At 41.2% G+C, this 22,640-nt stretch overlaps 1 protein-coding gene across 1 annotated transcript; it reads right to left on the bottom strand.

The window, feature by feature from the left end:
- Positions 1-1,621: 1,621 nt before the first annotated feature.
- s1pr5b (sphingosine-1-phosphate receptor 5b) lies at positions 1,622-5,525 on the bottom strand. Its single transcript, XM_061909957.1, has 2 exons — positions 5,368-5,525; positions 1,622-4,143 (listed from the first exon to the last, which is right to left on the bottom strand). The coding sequence occupies exon 2, from the start codon at positions 4,017-4,019 to the stop codon at positions 2,796-2,798; it is 1,224 nt and encodes a 407-aa protein (XP_061765941.1). The 5' UTR covers positions 4,020-4,143; positions 5,368-5,525; the 3' UTR covers positions 1,622-2,795.
- Positions 5,526-22,640: the final 17,115 nt, after the last annotated feature.

Raw genomic sequence — 22,640 nt, forward strand, 5'->3', positions numbered from 1 at the left:
CTTGCAAATCTGTTTTAGCCTCACTGCTGATGAAAGGAGTCACTTACAAAGCAAGGATTATTATGAATTAATTAATCAAATCAATATGACCTAACAGGACTTAAATATCCCTTTCCTTTAAACCCCTTAGCTGTGTCAAGCAGTGTTCAGTTTCGTTCAGATGTTTAGGTTGAGGCTAGGTTCACCCAGATGCACTATTAGTTTATTATATAAATTTAAAGCCCACATATAGGATTACTTGAGTGACATGTTTTATGTTGGTAGGAATAAATGCAACAGGTGAGGAAAGTAAAATAGAAGGTCAGGTAAAAGATCCCCTGTACCTCCTTGCAACAAAAGAACCATGTGGGATAATTTTTTGTAGTTTGTTTTAGACAGGTCACTGAAGGACACACGGCTTAACCAGGTATCGCTGCCAAATATGCAATTCTAATTTTAACATTGCGCACAATCATGCTGTTATGAAAAACAGGTTTTATGTGAAACATTCAAGAATGTTTTTTTATGATTCTAAACATATCAGTAATTCCATAAGTGGCAAAGGTAATGACAGGTTTTTAAAATGTTCATTTCAGATGTGGCTTATAATAAAAGTATTACCCCCAAAAAGTCCCGAAAAGACAGGTTTATCTTGTATTTTTTTGTGAAATCAAAAAGCGTCCCAAACGTTGTTAGCAGGCTAGCAACAGAGGCGTTCAAATGCTCCTTTTAAGATAATTGTCGAGCAGCTGTAAAGTATGATCTGCTAGTGATATTGAAAATAAGATTTCATGGAAATTATTTTCTCAGGGCATTTAATTGATGGCAAATGGACAGTTCAGTGTGTCTTTAAAGACAAGCAGGCTCCATCAGTTCTTGCTCATAGACTTAGATGTTAGATCTAGTCCATCAATTCCGCTTATGACCAATGAATCTAAAACAGACAAAGCCTGATCGTCTTTTAAGACAAACTCAACTGTCCAGGTGCGATCAACTGAATGCCCTGAGAAGAAAAAAATAATTGAAAAATAAAAAAAACATTTCTCTAAAATCCTCCTTTCAATTTCAGTGAAATGGCAAGTACTGTAGAAGATCATATTTTGTACCTGCTCGAAGATTATCTTAAAATTAGCATCATAAACTGATGAGAAGTGAAACATATACTCAGACAAACTGAACAGTCCAGATACGATCGATTGAAGGCTCTGAGAATCAAATGTCCTGGATGAATAAAAAACATCCAAAGACAAATTCACGTTGTCTCAAATGTATTTGTCTATAAATTGTAGAAGGAGGCGTTGTTTTATATTTGGGGTCGTTTAAAACGCACTTAGGTTTGGTGTTGGTGAGGTACAACCCTTGTTTCACCCAGTGTAAAGGTCAGACGTCGGTGAAGCACTATTTACCTTTCCCACTAGAGGGCAGAATAACGGAAAAAGATCGAAAATGTTCAGTCATGGAATAAGAGCTGCATTATGTGGTACTTCGATGACGTATACAGGCCAATGCCTTAACCAAAAGTGAGACGAGAGGGCGTAATTTCCTGTCGCGCTTCTTTCCGTACTTCTAAAGAAAAAAGAAAAAATAAAATCAAGTCATGCGCTCTTTTAGGCGTAAGTCTAAAATAAATCCAACTCCCAAAAACTTTTTCTGTCCTTTATATAAAAAAACAGGTTAAGATCACAGACATTGTTACAAAATGTATATAATTTACTATACAGGTTTTATGACACATTTACAAAATTAATTAAAGTACAAAAAAAGGCAACAAACATTTGTACAAGAGTGTGACAGCAAACATGAGATAATAGGAATGGAATCAATTAACAACATTGTGCTTCTGCTGCTGAGAAGACTGGTATTCAACACTGATGCATTTTCCACTGCGCACGCGATAACTGTCAACTTTGGTTTTGCGTCTACCCCCTACTGAAGGTTGCTGTGCCACAGTATGTACCACAGCTCTTTCCTGTTGACTATCTCCTTTCCTGCATCGCCGTCAAGTAGACTATATGGGCCTTCGATCCAGCGAAATGCATGTGTTTGTAGATTAACAAGTGTGTGCATTTTAATTTTGTTAAAGATGAAACCACACAAATTGCGTGAATCTGAATGTGGTGTCTACACTTGCTGCTCATTCATTTTTAATCAATCCAGGCTTGGGTATAAACCATAGAACCACAGGAGTGCATTTCAGTGCAAATCAGTTGACAAGAGTTGGCTGGTTGACATTTAACAAGTAGCCTTTTTGTCCTGGGTTGTTACCAATTATCCTCGGGGCAATGACATAATCACAACTTTACGATAAGGTAGTCTTGTAAGACAATTTGAACAGTCTTCTTGCGATGGATTCGATGCCCTTAGAATACCTAATGTAATAGGAATATTTACAGTCACTGCATAAAGAAACCTTTATACTAAAGCTAACTGTAGCTTTGTGTGTGGGATGCTTCTTGACCCAATGTGGCTGTTCTTGTTCCTGGTTTTAAGTCCTAATTAATCATTTTCCAAAGCACAGTACATATTGCAAAAACCCATGCCACCTTGAACACATCAGTCAGAAAGAGCCACGCTAACAACAATTGCGAGTAACAGAGGTTTCCTGAGTGTACCTCTGAAGGGACTGAGAGGATGGTGGAGTACAATGCTGAAACACTCAGCAACGGGGTAAGCTAATGTCTGCATTTCCTTCTTGGTTTAGGGACTAGGGGATTGTTTTTGCCAGTAAAAAAAAGCATAAACAGTGAGTAGATCCCAGTTGTCCTCAAGAGGTGTGCTATATATTCTCAGTTAAGTGCGACCCAAGTCGATAGTTCTTAGGGCCTAAAGAGTTTAGGATAAAGGGCCTTGATGGGAGATTGGGTTGTGGCGCCATTCCCAGAAGAGATTGTCGTCTCCACCCCTCCCTCCAACTTCTGCGAGGCCACCTCTGTCTTGCTGAAGCTGCACTCCAGGAACGGCATGCCGATCTTCTTCACCTGGCCATCTCTGGTCATGAGACACGGCCGGCAGAGCAATCTCAGAATGGCTCTCCGCATGTCCTTGCTGGTCAGGGTGTAGATGATGGGGTTGAGAAGCGAGTTGACCATGGCCACCCCCAGGAAGTAGTCTGCCTTGAAGAGGAGGTGGCAACTGTGCGTTGGGCAGAAGAAATCCAGGAGAAGGAGGAGGAAGAGGGGGAGCCAACAGGCGATGAAGACACCCAGAACGATGGTGACCGTCTTGAGGAGGGCGATGTACTTCTGGGATTTCCTCGCTAAGCCTTTTCTCATGCTGCTGGACAAGCCCAGCCGCTGACGTTGCGTATTTATGCGGACGATGCGGAAAACCCGGGCGTAAAGGACCACGATGGCGAGGAGAACGGCGCTGAACACAGACACACAGCACAGGATGTAGCTCTTGGCGTAGAGTGGAAGCACGGTGGAGCACTGGTCAAGCCTGTGGATGCAGTTCCATCCCAGGATTGGGAGAACGCCCAAAAAGCCAGCGAGAGCCCAACTTGCACAGATCAACGCCAACATCCGTCCCCGCTTTGCACTGTGGTATGGCCTCATAGTCACCATGGTCACATGCCGTTCGATGGCAATAGCCAAGAGACTGATGATAGAGGCAGCCAGAGTGATGAAAACTCCTCCCTCTCGGAGGAACCACAGCAGAGGCGTCAGCTGCAAAGTCTTTGGCCCGGACATGACAATGTTTGCCATGTATGTAATCCCTGCTAGGAGATCAGAGAGAGTCAGGTTTCCTAGGAGATAATACATGGGCAAATGGAACTTCTTGTTCCGCCAGATAGCAAGGAGAACCACAGCGTTCTCCAGGACGATGAGCAGACACACTACCAGGAAGGCGATGCCTTCGGGTCGGAGGCCGTCACGGTAGCGGTCCCGCTGCAGCTTGCCGGTGTAGTTGTAATGCTCCACGATGACTGCATTGTCTTGGTACCGCCAGAAGAACTGAAGATAGCCATAAGAGGATAGTGGTGTCGAGGAGGGGTGCATAGTGGACGTAGTCCAAACGTGAGCAGAACTTGAAGCCTCCATGCTCGACGGTACTTTAATGGCTATATAGTCATTTTAGTTGAAGCGTGGAAACATATATGATAAGATCAACGAGATCCAATTGTCACCAGAAGAGGGGGATCTTGAGCTCTGTGTGCTTTTGCCACTGCAGGGGACAAAAAGGGTAAACATTGTCACTGTGTGGGCAATTTTCAATAAACTACTAAATTAAACAAATTAGGAACACATACATATTGTAATATAAGATATTCAAGATATCTAGAAATAATTTCAGAAAACAGAGGCAAAAAAAACCTACAAAAGTTTTCCAAGGCTGAAATATGTACAATAGACTTAGACTTAGACACAACTTTGTTGAGCCACAAGGGAGATTGTTCCACACAGTAGCTCAGTTTCAAAGGATGGAAAGGATAATGCAGGTATTAAGTAGACTGAAATGTACCACATGAGTATGTTTGCTTTATACTTCTTATATGGTTATTATTTTTGTTTGTGTTTCCAGGTTAAAGTGTCAGCTCCCAGGATCACGCTGATGTCGAACTGATATTTGTGTCTAAAACGTACATAATTTTAGACGACATGTGCAGCCCATTTGGAAGAAATACAGCTGACTTTGCCGCCATTACTGCGGCGGATGAGAGGTGTGTTTGAAGTAACACACACACTGTAAATGTGCTTCAACCATCAATGTTAACCACCATATGCAAACCATTAAGTTGAGGATTGGGCTTCAATTGTGAAAGCAGTTAAAGTCAAGTCATTCAGAGGTTAATTAGAGCTGCATTCCTCCAATATTTCCCTTTGTGGCATTTTCTTGAAGGCATATGTTAACATTTCCTGTGTGGGAATGTATTTAACACACTGAATGTATAGTATAAAGAGAAATTTGGACTTTAATGGACTTAACCTGCTCATTGTAAAGTTTTTTTTCCAAACGACACCAACAGTGATAATTATCAGTTGTCGTTGATATTGCACAAACAGTTTTTGTTCTTTCTTTTACAGAATAAAAAAAGTTTTTTTTTTTAATTACACAAAACATAACACAGTTTCTTTTCATGTCTTTTAGTAGAAGTTAATTTGAACGAAAACAATCAATGGTTTCTATGAATGTACATGGTGCACAAAATTCATAACATGAAGTTCTTGTGAATTGATATTGCACATACAGTTTTTGTGGTTTCTTTTACTGTAAAAAATAAGTTATTTTTTGAATTACACAAAACATAACACGGTTTCTTTGCATGTCTTTTAGTAGAAGTTAATTAGAACGAAAACAATCAATGGTTTCTATGAATGTTCATAGTGCACAAAATTCATAACATGCAGTTCTTGTGAGTATAAAAAAATTATAGAAAATGATAATTACCTTTTGCCCCTATCTGGAACTTTAGCAGTCTTCCCGAGAGTAGAATCCAGACATGAGCAGCCAGTGACTGAGTCAAACTGACAAGGCTCTATGATGGAAAGAAGGACCTGAGTTGAAACATGCAGCAGGCTGGAGGGGCTGGTCTGGAGCTCTCTCTCGTACCACCCCCAACCTAACCTCTCTCTCTCTCTCTCTCTCTCTCTCTCTCTCTCTCTCTCTCTCTCTCTCTCTCTCTCTCTCTCTCTCTCTCTCTCTCTCTCTCTCTCTATCAGATTATGAGGAACAGATACAAACATGATCAAAAACCTGGTAAAACTGACATGAGTCATTCCATCCTCGACGTCTGTCAAGGTAACGCTATTTGGATAGAGTTTATTTATCCCACAATGGCGAACTTATGTGGCTGCAGTCCTGCATCAAAATCATGAGGGAAACGTCAAAGAGCACACATCTGCTGCAACCAACTGCCACTGCAGCGGTGCCATTTTTACATACAGCCACAAAAAGTATTATTTTAACTTAATAGAATATCTTGCTGGTTGATCTCACGAGATCAGTGAGCTTTTAAAAGATTAACTTCCGGTGTGTTTTGAGGGTTTTCTATGAGGGGCCGTTAGGGACATTATTCAGAATGACCTCTTACATACACTACTGAAATGCTCTCACATAAACAACTGAAATGTTTTTCTCTCACACACACCACTGAAACACTCTTATACACACTACTGAAATACTCTCACATAAATAACTGAAATGTTTTTCTCTCACACACTATACTAAAACACTCTTATACGGCCCCTCATAGTTTTCTGTCCTGACTGCTCACAACAAATTGGCTTATTATAGTGAATTTTTTTTTATGTAGACTAGGGTTATTCCAATACCAATATATTGGTGCCGGTACCAGTTCCAACATGTTTTTCAATAATTTCCATATCAAAGGGCACCAACGAAAATATTTACTATTAAACATATGTTTCTTATTGCAATACAATTTTGGCATTCAATAAACATAGTAAGTCAGCAAATGGATTTCAAAAACTCCTAATTTGGCTGCTGACGTGTGCCATTTCCTATGGTGTTGTTTTGTCAAAATTATGGAGGGTAAAAAAATGGATGGATGGGTCGATTATTAATCTACTTGTTCATTTATTGTTGATATCTGGCAACTTTGTGTTTTATGTGTTATATTTACACTTCTGTTAAAATGTAATTATCACTTATTCTTCTGTTGTTTGGAAGTTTTGGCTGATACCATAAACTTACAATGAATGGATTTACGTTACCATGAATTGATTTACGTGGACCCCGACTTAAAAAATTTGAAAAACTTATTCGGGTGTTACCGTTTAGTGGTCAATTGTACGGAATATGTACTGAACTGTGCAATCTAATTAATAAAAGTTTCAATCAATCAATCAAAAAGGGTACCAAGTTGTGGCTGGTCCAGAGACAAGGAATTTTGTGAAAATAAAAAAATAGACGTGATTACTGTGGTATTTACTAGAAACGGCTCTTGTACTTGGTATTGTTACAGTAGATATTCATATAGATCCACTCATTTGTTTACATTCAGGAGCGATAACTATTGTACCTGTCCTATGGTGTGTAGTGAAGCATGTTTAGCTATTCCTCGTCCTGCAGGGATGCTACTTTGTAAGAATCATGATTATTTATTGCCATGGATGTGAGGATTAGTGATTTGGAACAAGCCAAAACACTACGGAGAGATGTTAGCCGCTACCATGAATTTATTAATGTGGACCCCGATTTAAACAATTTGAAAAACTTATTCGGGTGTTACCATTTAGTGGTCAATTGTACGGAATATGTACTGAACTGTGCAATCTACTAATACATTTTCAATCAATCAATTAATCAATAGCTAGCAAGGTTTTTCTGTGTTTAAAAAGCACCACCTTTATCATTCATTTTAAAGCCAAAATACATCCATTTTCGCTCTTCTGTCTTCACACTGTTTCGGTTTGCAAGTGTTGTGTGTGCGTGTGTGTTGAGTAACATGAGCAAGCAATGTCACCACGGTGCGGCATTTTGTCGCTTAAAAACAAAACGTACCGGTACTTTTCACACGCAGTATAGTACCTTTTTTAATACATTAGTACCGCAATACCAGATACCGTACAACCCTATTACGCTCTAGAGATGTCTTCTTCTCAGGATTTTCATAGTCAAATCGGATTTGTTAGATTTTGCCTATAGTCTATTATCACAAACTTATTTTAAGAGCTAACCACACTGATAAACAGATCCAATTTGTGACTTTTCACCAAAGAATAATTCTAAAACACTCAGATAAACCCCCCAAAAAACACGGCTGATATTAAATAGTATATTTAGGTTCTCATTGAGTAAACTTTGTAACAAACAGAAGTAAACATCAGTGACAAACACAAAACCTACTTGGTGGAGGTACAATAACTATCGACGGACAGCAGCTCTGCTTTGATTAGTGAGACACAACAAATCAATTTGCGTGTCAAAGTTCTCATTATGTCACCACACGTTGGCGAGGTGATAGCAATAAGTAAGTTGAAACTGCACTAATCCATACAACACAAAAGGATGTGAGGTCGTGCAACGTTTGCAAACACCCTGGAAAAATCTGAGATATCGTTTGAAAACAATTAAAACAATTACAAAGCAAAAAAAATGATTGTGAACGATTGGTAAAATTCCCCAAAAAGTGCAGTTTACCTTTAATTCCAAAATTGTTCTTCGATTGCAATGAGAAATGTTTGATGTATGATCATTTTTATTGTTAAAATAAAACCAACAATGACAATTACGGAAACTTAACGAGAGTATCGCAAGGTATCGAAAAAACATTTTAGACTGAGACTTAGACATCCTTTTATTGTCATTCAAATTTGAACTTTACAGTACAGATAAGAACAACATTTCGTTGCATTAGCTCGTTGTAGTGCTGGGTTGAAAGGGCAATATAGTGCAGATACAAATAAATAGATTACTGTACAGATAAATTATGTTGCACTTTTTCATATGCATCCACGTTTATGGATGTATGTTATATTGTTTTAATATTCCAGTGAGTTAATCCGTTTTTGGGGGGGAATTGAGGGGATTATTGTGATGCGTTCAAGAGTCTTATGGCCAGAAGGAAGAAACTGTTACAGAACCTGGAGTTTCTGCTACAGAGGCTGCAGAACCTCTTTCTAGAGTCCATCCATCCATCCATTTTCTACCGCTTATTCCCTTTTGGGGTCGCGGGGGGCGCTGGCGCCTATCTCAGCTACAATCGGGCGGAAGGCGGGGTACACCCTGGACAAGTCGCCACCTCATCGCAGGGCCAACACAGATAGACAGACAACATTCACACTTACATTCACACACTAGGGCCAATTTAGTGTTGCCAATCAACCTATCCCCAGGTGCATGTCTTTGGAAGTGGGAGGAAGCCGGAGTACCCGGAGGGAACCCACGCATTCACGGGGAGAACATGCAAACTCCACACAGAAAGATCCCGAGCCTGGATTTGAACCCAGGACTGCAGGACCTTCGTATTGTGAGGCAGACGCACTAACCCCTCTGCCACCAGCAGTGAAAATAGTCCTCGGTGGGGGTGGGAGGAGTCTCTGCAGATTTTTTGCGCCCTGGTCAGGCAGCGGCTTTTTGCGATTTATTTTTGGTATCGGTATAATATTGGTATCGGGACTAAACTAATATTACATATTTTAGAAAATAAAACTTCCGCCTGTGATACCATGCTTGATACAGTTCTGAAAGCATCTTAATTCCTAGAGCAGGGGTCGGGAACCTTTTTGGCTGAGAGAGCCATACAAGTCAAATATTTTAAAAAGTATTTCCGTGAGAGCCATACAACTTTTTTTTTTTAACACTGAATACAACTATATGCGTACATTTTAAGAAAGACCAACATTTTTAGAGTATCATAAGTCTCTTATTCTTTTTAATAACATTGTTATTCTGAGGCTAGCCAAAAATAAATAAAATACTTCTTACCATTATTGCGACTTCTTGAACAGGTGCGGTAGAAACCGGATGGATGGATGAAAATGCATGAGAATGTTTTATATTTTGAACGGTATTTTTGATACTGTGATTACCAGCGGATTTATTCATTACTTATCGTGTTAAGCAATGTCAGCTAAAATTTATCTGAGAGCCAGGTGCAGTCATCAAAAGAGCCACATCTGGCTCTAGAGCCATAGGTTCCCTATCCCTGTCCTAGAGTCTAATGGCAGGACTTGATCGTGTCTTAACACGCTCCTGCAGTTGCTTGGGGGATTGTCCCCTGCAGGGCCTGCGCAATGTTAGGATCTGTTAAAAGCCACAAATAAAGCTTTTATTCGTTTGTGTACATTTCAAAGAGCAGGCATTGTGCACTGTACGGACATACCTACAGTGGGAACATTTAAATCACCGTTAATGCATCCATTACTTAAGTATGTGCAAGTTCCTCTGCTTTCCCACCCTCAGTGTTTTGACAGTAGGAGATCCTGCTCTTTATCCTCTCAAACGCTCCATCGAGTCGGACTAATCAAACAAGAAGAGTCCTGCCAATAAACTTTTAGTGCGTGTGTTTTAGGGTCACCTGTCTGAACAATAACAATGCTTCCTGTCATCATATTTATTTCTACTGTCGCACGTGTTTTTCATCCAGGTTAAGAGTGTGTATACGTGTAAGTGTGTGTGTGTGTGTGTGTGTGTGTGTGTGAGACAGGGGAGACAGGGGAGGGCCGACATTTCATGCTCTTGATAGTGTCAGATGAGTGGGTTTGTTGACATACTCAGTCGCTGAATCAACAGACGTAAACGTCACTCAGCACAGACAACTAAGGGAAAATGTCAGGAGGCCCTGCTTTTTTTTGTATAGTAACACATTGGCATGACTTCTAGGGTTTTTGGTGGAACAAAAAAAAAAAAGGAATACGCAGAAGGCTGCTCTACTGATGAGGTTGGTGAAGCTCAACGATCTATGGCTGGGATGTCAAACATGCGACCCGCGGGCCGTATCAGGCCCACGAACAGGTTCAATCCGGCCGGCGAAATGAGTTTGCTAACTGTAAAATTGAGCTGCATTTTTAAAGTAAAGGCCTACTGAAACCCACTACTACCGACCACACAGTCTGATAGTTTATATATCAATGATAAAATCTTAACATTGCAACACATGCCAATACGGCCGGTTTAGTTTACTAAATTGCAATTTAAAAAAATTTGCGCGGAGCGGAAGTATCCTGTTAAAACATCGCGGTATGATGGCGCGTGCGCTTGACGTCTCGCATTGTAGAGGACATTTTGTTCCAGCACCGTTCACAGCTATAAGTCGTCTCTTTCATCGCATAATTCCACAGTATTATGGACATCTGTGTTGCTGAATCATTTGCAATTAGTTCAATTAATAATGGAGACGTCAAAGAAGAAAGATGTAGGTGGGAAGCGGTGTATTGCGGCCACCTTTAGCAACACAAATACAGCCGGTGTTTCCTTGATTACATTCCTGAAAGATGACGGTGAAGCTTTACTATGGAACAGAGCGGTCAAGCGAACATGTCAACCGGCAGGTTTCGGTGAGAAAATGGTGGTATTAAGTTGGCTCTTACCGTAGACATGAGCGGAAAGCTTGCGTCGTTCCTCCTGCGCCTGTCAAAGAGGCAGCTGCGGACTCTCTTGCCTCCTCCCACCGGCCGCCCCCGACCGTCCGATGCTTCCCCCGTGGAGGAGGAAAAAAAAACTGTCCGCCTTCGCCTCGTCGAGAAGCATGGCTTCCCTCGGAGACACTGGCGGTCACCACACCCGTGGCCACACCCCTCGGACTTACAGGTTGTACAGGTACGTCCACATTATCTCACTAAAACACTAGTAACATAATAAGCAGATAAGGGATTTTCCAGAATTATCCTAGTAAATTTGTCTCATAACATCTGAATTGCTCTGCCGTCTATTTTTTTTCTTGTCCTTCACACTCATTTTCGTCATTCACAAATCTTTCATCCTCGCTCAAATTAATGGGGAAATCGTCGCTTTCTTGGTCCGAATCGCTCTCGCTGCTGGTGGCCATGATTGTAAGCAATGTGAGGATGTAAGGAGCCCTACAACCGGTGACGACACGCGCACACCATCTGCTACTTCCGGTACAGGCAAGGCTTTTTTATTAGTGACCAAAAGTTGCGAACTTTATCGTCGATGTTCTCTACTAAATCCTTTCAGCAAAAATATGGCAATATCGCGAAATGATCAAGTATGACACATAGAATGGACCTGCTATCCCCGTTTAAATGAGAAAATCTCATTTCAGTAGGCCTTTAAAGAAACTGCTGTTCTAAAAGTGTCCATTGGATGTCACGATAGCAATTCTGTTAGTCAAGCAAATAGTTTATGACGGGGCGAGCAGGTATAGCAAGCAAGAGGTAAAACAAACAGGAGTCAATCAGTCAATCAATCATCCATCTATCCATCCATTTTCTACCGCTTATTCCCTTTTGGGGTCGCGGGGGGCGCTGGCGCCTATCTCAGCTAAAATCAGGCGGAAGGCAGTGTACACCTTGGACAAGTCGCCACCTCATCGCAGGTCAATCAATCATTCAATGTTTATTTATATAGCCCTAAATCAAAAGTGTCTCAAAGGGCTGCACAAGCCACAACGACATCCTCGGTTCCTTGCCCACATAAGGGCAAGGAAAAACTCAACCCAGTGAAATGACAATGAGAAACCTTGGAAAGGACCGCAGATGTAAAGGGGCCTTTTTTCCGGGGAATGATAAGCACATGGACTTCTTGTAAAAAATAATGTCAGGACCACAAAACTTCCGTCCAAAGGCAAAACCCAGTAACTCAATTTCGGTCAAAACTGAGCTGATAATAATTTTGGAGTTCCTAGGATATATGCTTTACATTAATGTATGCGATATTGTAATTTGTTCCGTAACCAAGCTGTTACGCGCATGGCAGGACCTATCAACTACCACATAACCGCGTAGATACAACAGAAAAACCTAGTATCTCAAGGGACCAATCGGAGCTTCTTTGTCAGTCGCCTTATTGTCTTTAATGAGACATTTGCACGAATGGGGGCCGACGGTCAACCTGATTATGTGATATTATGGCACGAGGGGATATTTGGAAGATTGGCCCAGGACGTTGCAAGCACCTTCATTAAATGTATTGTGCTTGATTCTTCCCCTTGCATACTCTTTTGGGCAGATAACTTTGGAGGTCGAAATAAAAACTGGACGCTGTACACGGCTCTTGCCGAATGTGCAAGTGCAGAATGGGGCCCACACGAGATTGTGATAAAATGTCTGGAGAAAGGGCACACGTTCATGAGAGCAGATTCAATCCATGGCTCCATCGGCAAGAAAATGAAAGCTCAAGAAAACATCTATACGTTTGATGACTTTGTAAATCTTTGTAAGCACCTTCATTAAATGTATTGTTCTTGATTCTTCCCCTTGCATACTCTTTTGGGCAGATAACTGTGGAGGTCGAAATAAAAACTGGACGCTGTACACGGCTCTTGCCCAATGTGCAAGCGCAGAATGGGGCCCACCCGAGATTGTGATAAAATATCTGGAGAAAGGGCACACGTTCATGAGAGCAAATTCAATCCATGGCTCCATCGGCAAGAAAATGAAAGCTCAAGAAAACATCTATACGTTTGATGACTTTGTAAATCTTTGTAAGACAGCATCAAGATAGATTGGTTTTCCTTTGTTTTCTCAAAATCAGCTAGAAGTGAGTTACTATTGTCATCCTCGTAATAAGAACACTTTATTAACGTTTATTAGAGCATAATTTGTACAAACAAAAAGTAAGTCAGTACCTCCCCACCTACGAACTTCACTTTAAAGGCAAACATACCTCAAAACTTTTGTCAAATTGCAACTGTTTGACCTTTGGAAAGTTTAGATTGTTAGGCTGTGTTTGCATGCCATTGTATCCAGTCAAAAAAACTTGAGGTTTTTTGACGTTAAACATCTCCCAACACGCCTCGCTGTCTGCAGGACCTGCTGCAGGAGGGGAGGAGGCCCGTCAGGAGGTCCTTAGAGAGTAATATCCTGTCGGGAGCGAACTCCGAGTCCTCACATCAAAGAGGTCCGTCTGGCACATCAGTAGGAGTAGTCTGAGAACCAGAACTGTATATAACCCTGCACAGCAAGGACACTCTGCCCTCTTTTATCACATCATGTTCATTCTTTGTTTTGTTTTTTTACATCAATTACTTACAAAATTAATACACAAATCAAAATATTTTAGCATATCCAAGCATTTTTTTCGTCTTCCCTAATGAGAGAAAAGTCTAGTTTGACTTAAATTTTTTACCAAATATTGCATAAACATAATAGAAAAAATTCTGGTATGGATTTAACAGTTAAGTACAACTTTACACTCCTATTTGGTGTTATTGGTTATATTTTAATGTGTTTGAATGACATAGCAGGTGCTCAGCCTTCTGGGTAATATCGTTGGTCAGTGGGTACATAAACAATGACCAACAAAACAGCGTCCTGATTTCCTAGTTTACATGTTCTTAAATACTTATTGATCCTTTCTTTATGCAGGGCAGGGCAACTATGAACAGATTTGCATTTGCAGAATAGCAGAGAGTCATGTAAGAGATGTTGAAGTGTGACGATAATCTTTCAACGTCTCTCATTTACCAACAAAAATGAATGCAAAAGATCACTCTCGACAGTTCACAAATACTCTGTACATGCCGGCAATAACGGGTTGGAACATTTTTTTTTTTTTGTGTGTCCTGTCCAGCTTATCAGGCAAATCATATAGTTGATGTAGATGCTCATATCGGCTGTTTAGATTTACTTTACAAAAGAGAAGTGTGGGATACTTCTCTTGTTGCCTTATTAGTATTTGACTTTATTAAATGTATTTATATTATCATTTGGTACAGCCGGGCCAGAGCAGGAGGGGATGGAAAGAGAAAAAAAGGAAGGCAGGGGGGGGGAATTGTGGGGACAGGAAGGGGATTAGATAGAGAGACAACAACAACAACAACAATAGAACAACATCAGCACAGACGATATGTACAAATATGATGGAAAAAGTGATAGCAAAGAAGTAGTTAGCGAAATAAATAATAATACAGAAATGACAATGAACAATATTACAATACAAATGGAGCATTACAAATACCAATAGAAATAGCGCTATTCATAATGAACAATACCAATAGTTTACCTCTATTATCAACAATAAAGTTGTTCAAATGCAACAATACATATACGTAATGATAACGACAGATAAAAAATGAATACAGAAAAATGGAGGGGAAGAAAAAGAAGCAACCTATAGTAACCTTATAGATTGTTATAGTAACAATAGGTTAAGCTTTGTCAGTGTGCTATGTGTTATCCAAGTTACCCTAGGCCTAAGGCAACAACGTTAATATATGTTTGATGAAACGTGATTATGTGCATGAGTGTATGTATGTCTATGTACTTGTATTTGTACAGAATGTGTATGTATGTTTGTTCAGTGAATGTATATGTACAGTATGTGTATATGTATGTTTGTACAGTGAATATGCGTGTGGATGTACGAACTTTGTATGTGGGAGTGTAGATACGTATGTATGTATGTATGTATGTATGTATGTATGTATGTATGACTAAACGTGTTAGAAAATAAATTAATGTTTAAGATAAACAAATACGTACACGGTCAATGTCTGCACAGTGGACAATAAGAAAGCTTTGGTGGGGTTTATTTTGGTAATATTCATTTTATATTATTGGTTAGCATGAATTAAAACAGCACAGTAATTTGACAATAAGGTCTGAGTATGTGTTTTAATGCCATAATACAGTCTGTGAGGTATAAAATGAGTAAAACATCAACACAGTATTTGTTTTACAATTTATGTTGGAATTATGTGCTTTTTAAGGCCAATGTTACTATTGGAACACTAAAAGTTAAAAGTTAAAGGACCAATGATTGTCTCACACACACACACACACACACACACACACACACACACACACACACACACACACACTAGGTGTGGCATAATTATTATCTGCGTTTGATCCATCACCCATGATCACCCCCTGGGAGGTGAGGGGAGTAGTGAGCAGCAGTGGTGGCCACACCCGGGAATCATTGTTGGTGATATAACCCCCAATCCCAACCCTTGATGCTAAGTGTCAAGCAGGGAGATAATGGGTACGATTTTTATAGTCTTTGGTATGACTCAGCCGGAATTGGAACTCACGACCTACCGATTTCAGAGCGGACACGCTAACCACTAGGCCACTGAGTAGGTGAAAACTCTGATAGCAAATTCATAAAATCACAAGTTGATTCAAATGTGAAATACTGTGGGCCTGAAAACTGCCACTTTTGCTGTGACTTTCTGAAAAAGGTTTCTTGTATTAAGGGATTTTAGGCTGCAACAATCACTAAAAACAGCCCGTGAAATCCTGGAGGGACTGGTTAGTCCCTTAAAAAGGTGGACACAATTTAGTAGTGGGTCGGCAATAAACACCCTAAAGCAGTGGTTCTCAAACTGTCAACCTCTAGTGGTATGCAAGCACCATCTAGTGGTATGCCAAAGTACAGTGTTTTATTTTCCTATATTCAAACACAGTGTTACTGTTCAAACTGTGTGTAATCTTACAGTGGCCAAACATATCAAATACACTTTTAAATAAAACGGTTTTGTTTTTAATGAATACTTGGGTCTACCACGCTACTGTATTTAAACGTTGGTCATTATGGTGGTACTTGGAGAGCCAAGTGTTTTCTGAGGCGGTAGTCTGTGAAAAAAGTTTGAGAACCGCTGCTGTAGAGTAACAGTGAGTGATTTGTAACGGGGAATGAGCTGTATGAGACATTTCACGACAATCCAACACGTAATTCAGGGCTATTCAACGAGCGGCAACAACATACTGGCACCCGAGTTCAGTTCAAAACATTGTTGCAGCTAATTCCTAAAAACACCAGAACACTGTGGTTGTTTAAAGGAACTTGGACAACTCTAAACACATTGGCAGATCCTTGTATTGACGTTGTAGGCCAGCTACGTCTAGCTAGCCAAAATAGAACATTGGGGTGCAATCTTGTGATTTACATAACAGAGGTGTTCATCAAGACACTCCTTTAGAGGGGAACTAAGCTTTTGGGGGAATTTTGCTTATCGTTCACAATCATTATGAAAGACATGACGACGGATTGACTTTTTCAATGCATTGTAAATAATAAATAAATGCAATCTAAAGTCAGCTTACAATGGAGCCTATAGAATCCCTTCTATTCTGCCTATAAAGCCCCTAAAAAATACAAACATCTCCATTGAGGTTTTATAAACATGGTGTAAGTATATATGTAATGTAGTAACAGGCACATTTTTAATAACATTTAATATTTACGTATTTTGATTATTTGAAAGCTTACGCAGCGAATTAATTAAAAAAACGCATCACAACGTTGCTTTTTTTTTCATCATCACTGGTTACTGCTCACTGCCGACTTCAACAAACACAATTAAACATCACTTACTGTACAATGTCTGCTGTCATTAGGATGCCTTTGTGCCTACTTGTCTGCTTTGATATTCATATATCCCCATTTAGGTGAAGAATGCCTCATAATCCGCACAAAGAAACTGTCTTTCTCGCCAGTTCCACATCCTAAATGGCTGCCAACTTGTCAGATTACCTACAAAAACCTCTTCTGTGCAGGTGAGATGCATGGATTATGATTAATCAATCAATCAATGTTTATTTATACAGCCCTAAATCACAAATGTCTCAAAGGACTGTACAAACCACTACGACTACGACATCCTTGGAAGAACCCACATAAGGGGAAGGAAAACTCACACCCATTGGGTAAGGAGAACTCACACCCAGTGGGACGCCAGTGACAATGATGACTATGAGAACCTTGGAAAGCAATGGATGTCGAGCGGGTCTAACATGATACTGTGAAAGTTCAATCCATAGTGGCTCCAACACAGCCGTGAGAGTTCAGTTCAAAGCGGATCCAAGACAGCAGCGAGAGTCCCGTCCACAGGAAACCATCCCAAGCGGAGTCGGATTAGCAACGTAGAGATGTCCCCAACCGATACACAGGCGAGCGGTCCATCCTGGATCCCGACGAGCGGTCCATCCTGGGTCCCGACTCTGGACAGCAAATACTTAATCAATGGCCATCGGACCGGACCCCCTCCACAAGGGAGGAGGGGACAGAGGACAAAAAGAAAAGAAGCGGCAGATCAACTGGTCTAAAAAGTAGGTCTATTTAAAGGCTAAAGTATACAAATGAGTTTTAAGGTGACACTTAAATGCTTCTACTGAGGTAGCATCTCCAACTGTTACCGGGAGGGCATTCCAGAGTACGGGAGCCCGAAAGGAAAATGCTCTATAGCACGCCGACTTTTTTTGGGCATTAGGAGTCACTAATAAGCCGGAGTCCTTTGAACGCAGATTTCTTGCCGGGACATATGGTACAATACAATCGGCAAGATAGGATGATCTACAAAAAATTTACAGGCAGCAAGAAATCGAGGAAGCAGAAGACCACTCAATGATGTAAACATAGAGACACACATGGCGCCGCTATAAATAGTTTGTCTACGTATAATAGCAATACTTTCCAACCCTCCCGATTTTCCCGGGAGACTCCTAAATTTCAATTCCACTCCCGAAAATCTCCCGGGGCAACCATTCTCCCGAATTTCTCCGGATTTCCACCCGGACAACAATATTGGGGGCGTGCCTTAAAGGTACTGCCTCAAGCGTCCTCTACAACCTGTCACCACGTCCGCTTTTCCTACGTACAAATAGCGTGCCGGCCCAGTCACATAAAATATAAGAGGCTTTCACACACACACATAAGTGAATGCAAGGCATACTTGATCAACAGCCATACAGGTCGCACTGAGGGTGGCCGTATAAACAACTTTAACACTGTTTCAAATATGCGCCACACTGTGAACCCACATCAAACAAGAATGACAAACACATTTCGGGAGAACATCCACACCGTAACACAACATAAACACAACAGATAAAATACCCAGAACCCCTCGCAGCACTAACTCTTCCGGGATGCTACAATATACACACCCGTTACCACCAAACACCGCCCCCCTACATCAATCCCCCCATCTCCCGAATCAGGAGGTCCCAAGGTTGGCATGTATGACAGGTGGCCCGTGTTTTCAGTTCAAAAAACTTGCGAGAGACTCACATTGCTTTAGAAAAATCTTTATAAACAGCAGATTGCTCCTGTAACACTGAGAAAAATAAATCGACTGAAATAAAATGTCTGTTGTAAAGGACACTGGTTCTACGGAATATACAAAATAAGACTTATAGTGAATGGGGATGTCCGGACCCCAGGGTCCTTAGCTTTCCGGAAATGTGGCCCCCAAAACAATCTAGTTGAATATCCCTGACGTACTGTAATGTCAAAACATAGGGGTTTAATAACATCGCCATCATGATGTATATTTGTCCGAAAAAAAACCCCAGCCGAGTCTAGGGGTGCATGTTTTGACAAATTTTCATCCTTTTAAGTGCGGAGATTCAGGAGTAGAATTTTTATCTTACACAGATGACGTTTTTATTTGTATTTGTTGTAGTTGGCACTGTACTTGCCAACCTTGAGACCTCCGATTTCGGGAGCTGGGGGGTGGGGGGCGTGGTCGGCGGCGGGGGGCGTCGTTAAGAGGGGAGGAGTATATTTGCAGATGTTGTGTGCGCAGTTGTGCACTGCACTTTCTAAAAGCAGTAGATGTTATTTTCACATATGCATGATTGATTGATTGATTGAAACTTTTATTAGTAGATTGCACGGTACAGTACATATTCCGTGCAATTGACCACTAAATGGTAACACCGCAATAAGTTTTTCAACTTGTTTAAGTCGGGGTCCACGTTAATCAATTCATGGTACAAATATATACTATCAGCATAGTACAGTCATCACACAAATTAATCATCATAGTATATACATGGAAATATTTACATTATTTACAATCCGGGGGGTGGGATGTGGAGCTTTCAATCAATCAATCAATGTTTACTTATATAGCCTTAAATCACTAGTGTCTCAAAGGGCTGCACAAACCACAACACAAACCACTACGATATCCTCGGTAGGCCCACATAAGGGCAAGGAAAACTCACACCCAGTGGGACATCGGTGACAATAATGACCCAGTGGGACGTCGGTGACAATGATGACTATGAGAACCTTGGAGAGGAGGAAAGCAATGGATGTCGAGCGGGTCTAACATGATACTGTGAAAGTTCAATCCATAATGGATCCAACACAGTCGCGAGAGTCCAGTCCAAAGCGGATCCAACACAGCAGCGAGAGTCCCGTTCACAGCGGAGCCAGCAGGAAAACATCCCAAGCGGAGGCGGATCAGCAGCGCAGAGATGTCCCCAGCCGATACACAGGCAAACAGTACATGGCCACTGGATCGGACCGGACCCACTCCACAAGGGAGAGTGGGACATAGGAGAAAAAGAAAAGAAACGGCAGATCAACTGGTCTAAAAAGGGAGTCTATTTAAAGGCTAGAGTATACAAATGAGTTTTAAGGTGAGACTTAAATGCTTCTACTGAGGTGCCATCTCGAACTTTTACCGGGAGGGCATTCCAGAGTACTGGAGCCCGAAATGAAAACGCTCTATAGCCCGCAGACTTTTTTTGGGCTTTGGGAATCACTAATAAGCCGGAGTCCTTTGAACGCAGATTTCTTGCCGGGACATATGGTACAATACAATCGGCAAGACAGGATGGAGCTAGACCGTGTAGTATTTTATACGTAAGTAGTAAAACCTTAAAGTCACATCTTAAGTGCACAGGAAGCCAGTGCAGGTGAGCCAGTACAGGCGTAATGTGATCAAACTTTCTTGTTCTTATCAAAAGTCTAGCAGCCGCATTTTGTACCAACTGTAATCTTTTAATGCTAGACATGGGGAGACCCGAAAATAATACGTTACAGTAGTCGAGGCGAGACGTAACAAACGCATGGATAATGATCTCAGCGTCTTTAGTGGACAGAATGGAGCGAATTTTAGCGATATTACGGAGATGAAAGAAGGCCGTTTTAGTAACGCTTTTAATGTGTCCCTCAAAGGAGAGAGTTGGGTCAAAGATAACACCCAGATTCTTTACCGAGTCGCCTTGTTTAATTGTTTGGTTGTCAAATGTTAGAGTTGTATTATTAAATAGAGGTCGGTGTCTAGCAGGACCGATAATCAGCATTTCCGTTTTTTTGGCGTTGAGTTGCAAAAAGTTAGCGGACATCCATTGTTTAATTTCATTGAGACACGCCTCCAGCTGACTACAATCCGGCGTGTTGGTCAGCTTTAGGGGCATGTAGAGTTGGGTGTCATCAGCATAACAGTGAAAGCTAACACCGTATTTGCGTATGATGTCACCTAGCGGCAGCATGTAGATGCTGAAGAGTGCAGGGCCAAGGACCGAACCCTGGGGAAGTCCACACGTTACCTTAACGTAGTCCGAGGTCACATAGTTATGGAGACGCACTGCATCCTATCAGTAAGATAAGAGTTAAACCAAGACAGGGCTAAGTCTGACATGCCAATTCGTATTTTGATACGTTCTAATAAAATATTATGATCGACAGTATCGAAAGCAGCGCTAAGATCGAGGAGCAGCAACATAGATGACGCATCAGAATCCATCGTTAGCAATAGATCATTAGTCATTTTTGCGAGGGCTGTTTCCGTGGAGTGATTTGCCTTGAAACCGGATTGAAAGGTTTCACACAGATTGTTAGACGCTAAGTGTTCATTTAACTGTTCCGCAACAATTTTTTTGAGCTTTGGTTGATATCAGTACTTCAGTCATCAACAATTGCACCAACAGAGAAATGGACATTGAAACAGTGTAGGTCTTACTTAGTAGGATATGTACAGCAAACAGAGAACATAGTGAGTTCAGATAGTACAAGAACAAGTATATACATTAGAAATACATTCGATTATTTACATTAGGTTATTTACAATCCGGGGAGATGGGATGTGAATGGAGGAAGATTAGTAAAGGGTTGAAGTTGCCTGGAGATGTTGTGGTGCATGTACAGCAGATGGCAGTATTGTCCTGTTTAAGAGTGTCACATGCTGTTTACGGCAGACCAACTGCCTTACGGTAGACGTAAACGGGACTGCTGTTGTTGTGTGTTGTTACTGCGCTTGGAGGACGTTAATGAAACTGCCTAACAATAAACCCACATAAGAAACCAAGAACTCGCCCTCGATCATTCTACAGTTATAACGTCATTGGGCAGACACGCTCTTTATACACGTCACTCAGGTCCGTATGGAGCTGGAGGGGGGGTGGCCTCCAGCTCCGCCTGAATTTCGAGAGATTTTCGAGAGAAAATTTGTCCCTGGAGGTTTTCGGGAGAGGCGCTGAATTTCGGGAGTCTCCCGGAAAATCCGGGAGGGTTGGCAAGTATGGTTGGCACCCACTTTATACTGTGCATTACTGCCACCTACAGGATAGGAGCAGTACAGTATTGTCCAGAAGGTCATGATCCTTGAGTGGAAATGAGTCAAATGGACATGTGGACAATTATTTGGCCTTGGGGCAGGTCTGCAGTAATGTTCACGTTGCTCTAAAATTCCCATTTTTCTCACCCTCTTCCCTCATTAAACCTCATGTTTATGTCTTTTCATGCTCTACTTTCTGTATGGAAACACGCCACATCTTGTTTTTGGCCACACACACACACACACACACACACACACACACACACACACACACACACACACACACACACTCATGACGATGACGTGTGGACGTAATGTTGACCTCGATGGACCAGCCATGAGTCCAACAGGAACCGTTTATTGGGTTTAAGGGTGTATATTTTTACTCCACACCACAGCCTCTATGCAGGATTTTAGCCCTTGTGTTAATATTTCCCTGATATTTGTCAGTGGTGTGTGTGGTGAGGAACGGATGTCAGGAGAACGTATATGCGGAGACCACCTACTGAGGCCAGCTTGGAAATATAGCATGTGTTATTTCACAGCTTGGCCTGTTGCTTTTCAGACCTGCCCCACTAAGTACTAGTCAAAAATACACTGTATGGCATATATACTGGAGGAAGTGAAATTGTAACAATTTATGGCAGCTACTTGTTACAAGATGTCGAAGTGTGTCTACTGGACTTTTTTAAGCCAAATGTGCTAAATCTCCCCAAAGAAGGGTTGCATGATATCGACAATGTACAATATGAATTATATCTATTTAAGTCTCACC

This window comes from Nerophis ophidion, linkage group LG01 (genome assembly GCF_033978795.1).
Source record: "Nerophis ophidion isolate RoL-2023_Sa linkage group LG01, RoL_Noph_v1.0, whole genome shotgun sequence".
Lineage (NCBI taxonomy): Eukaryota > Metazoa > Chordata > Actinopteri > Syngnathiformes > Syngnathidae > Nerophis > Nerophis ophidion.

Bases quoted from the DNA above. Each gene is read 5' to 3' on its own strand.
- s1pr5b (XM_061909957.1), bottom strand. From the start codon at position 4,019: ATGGAGGCTTCAAGTTCTGCTCACGTTTGGACTACGTCCACTATGCAC.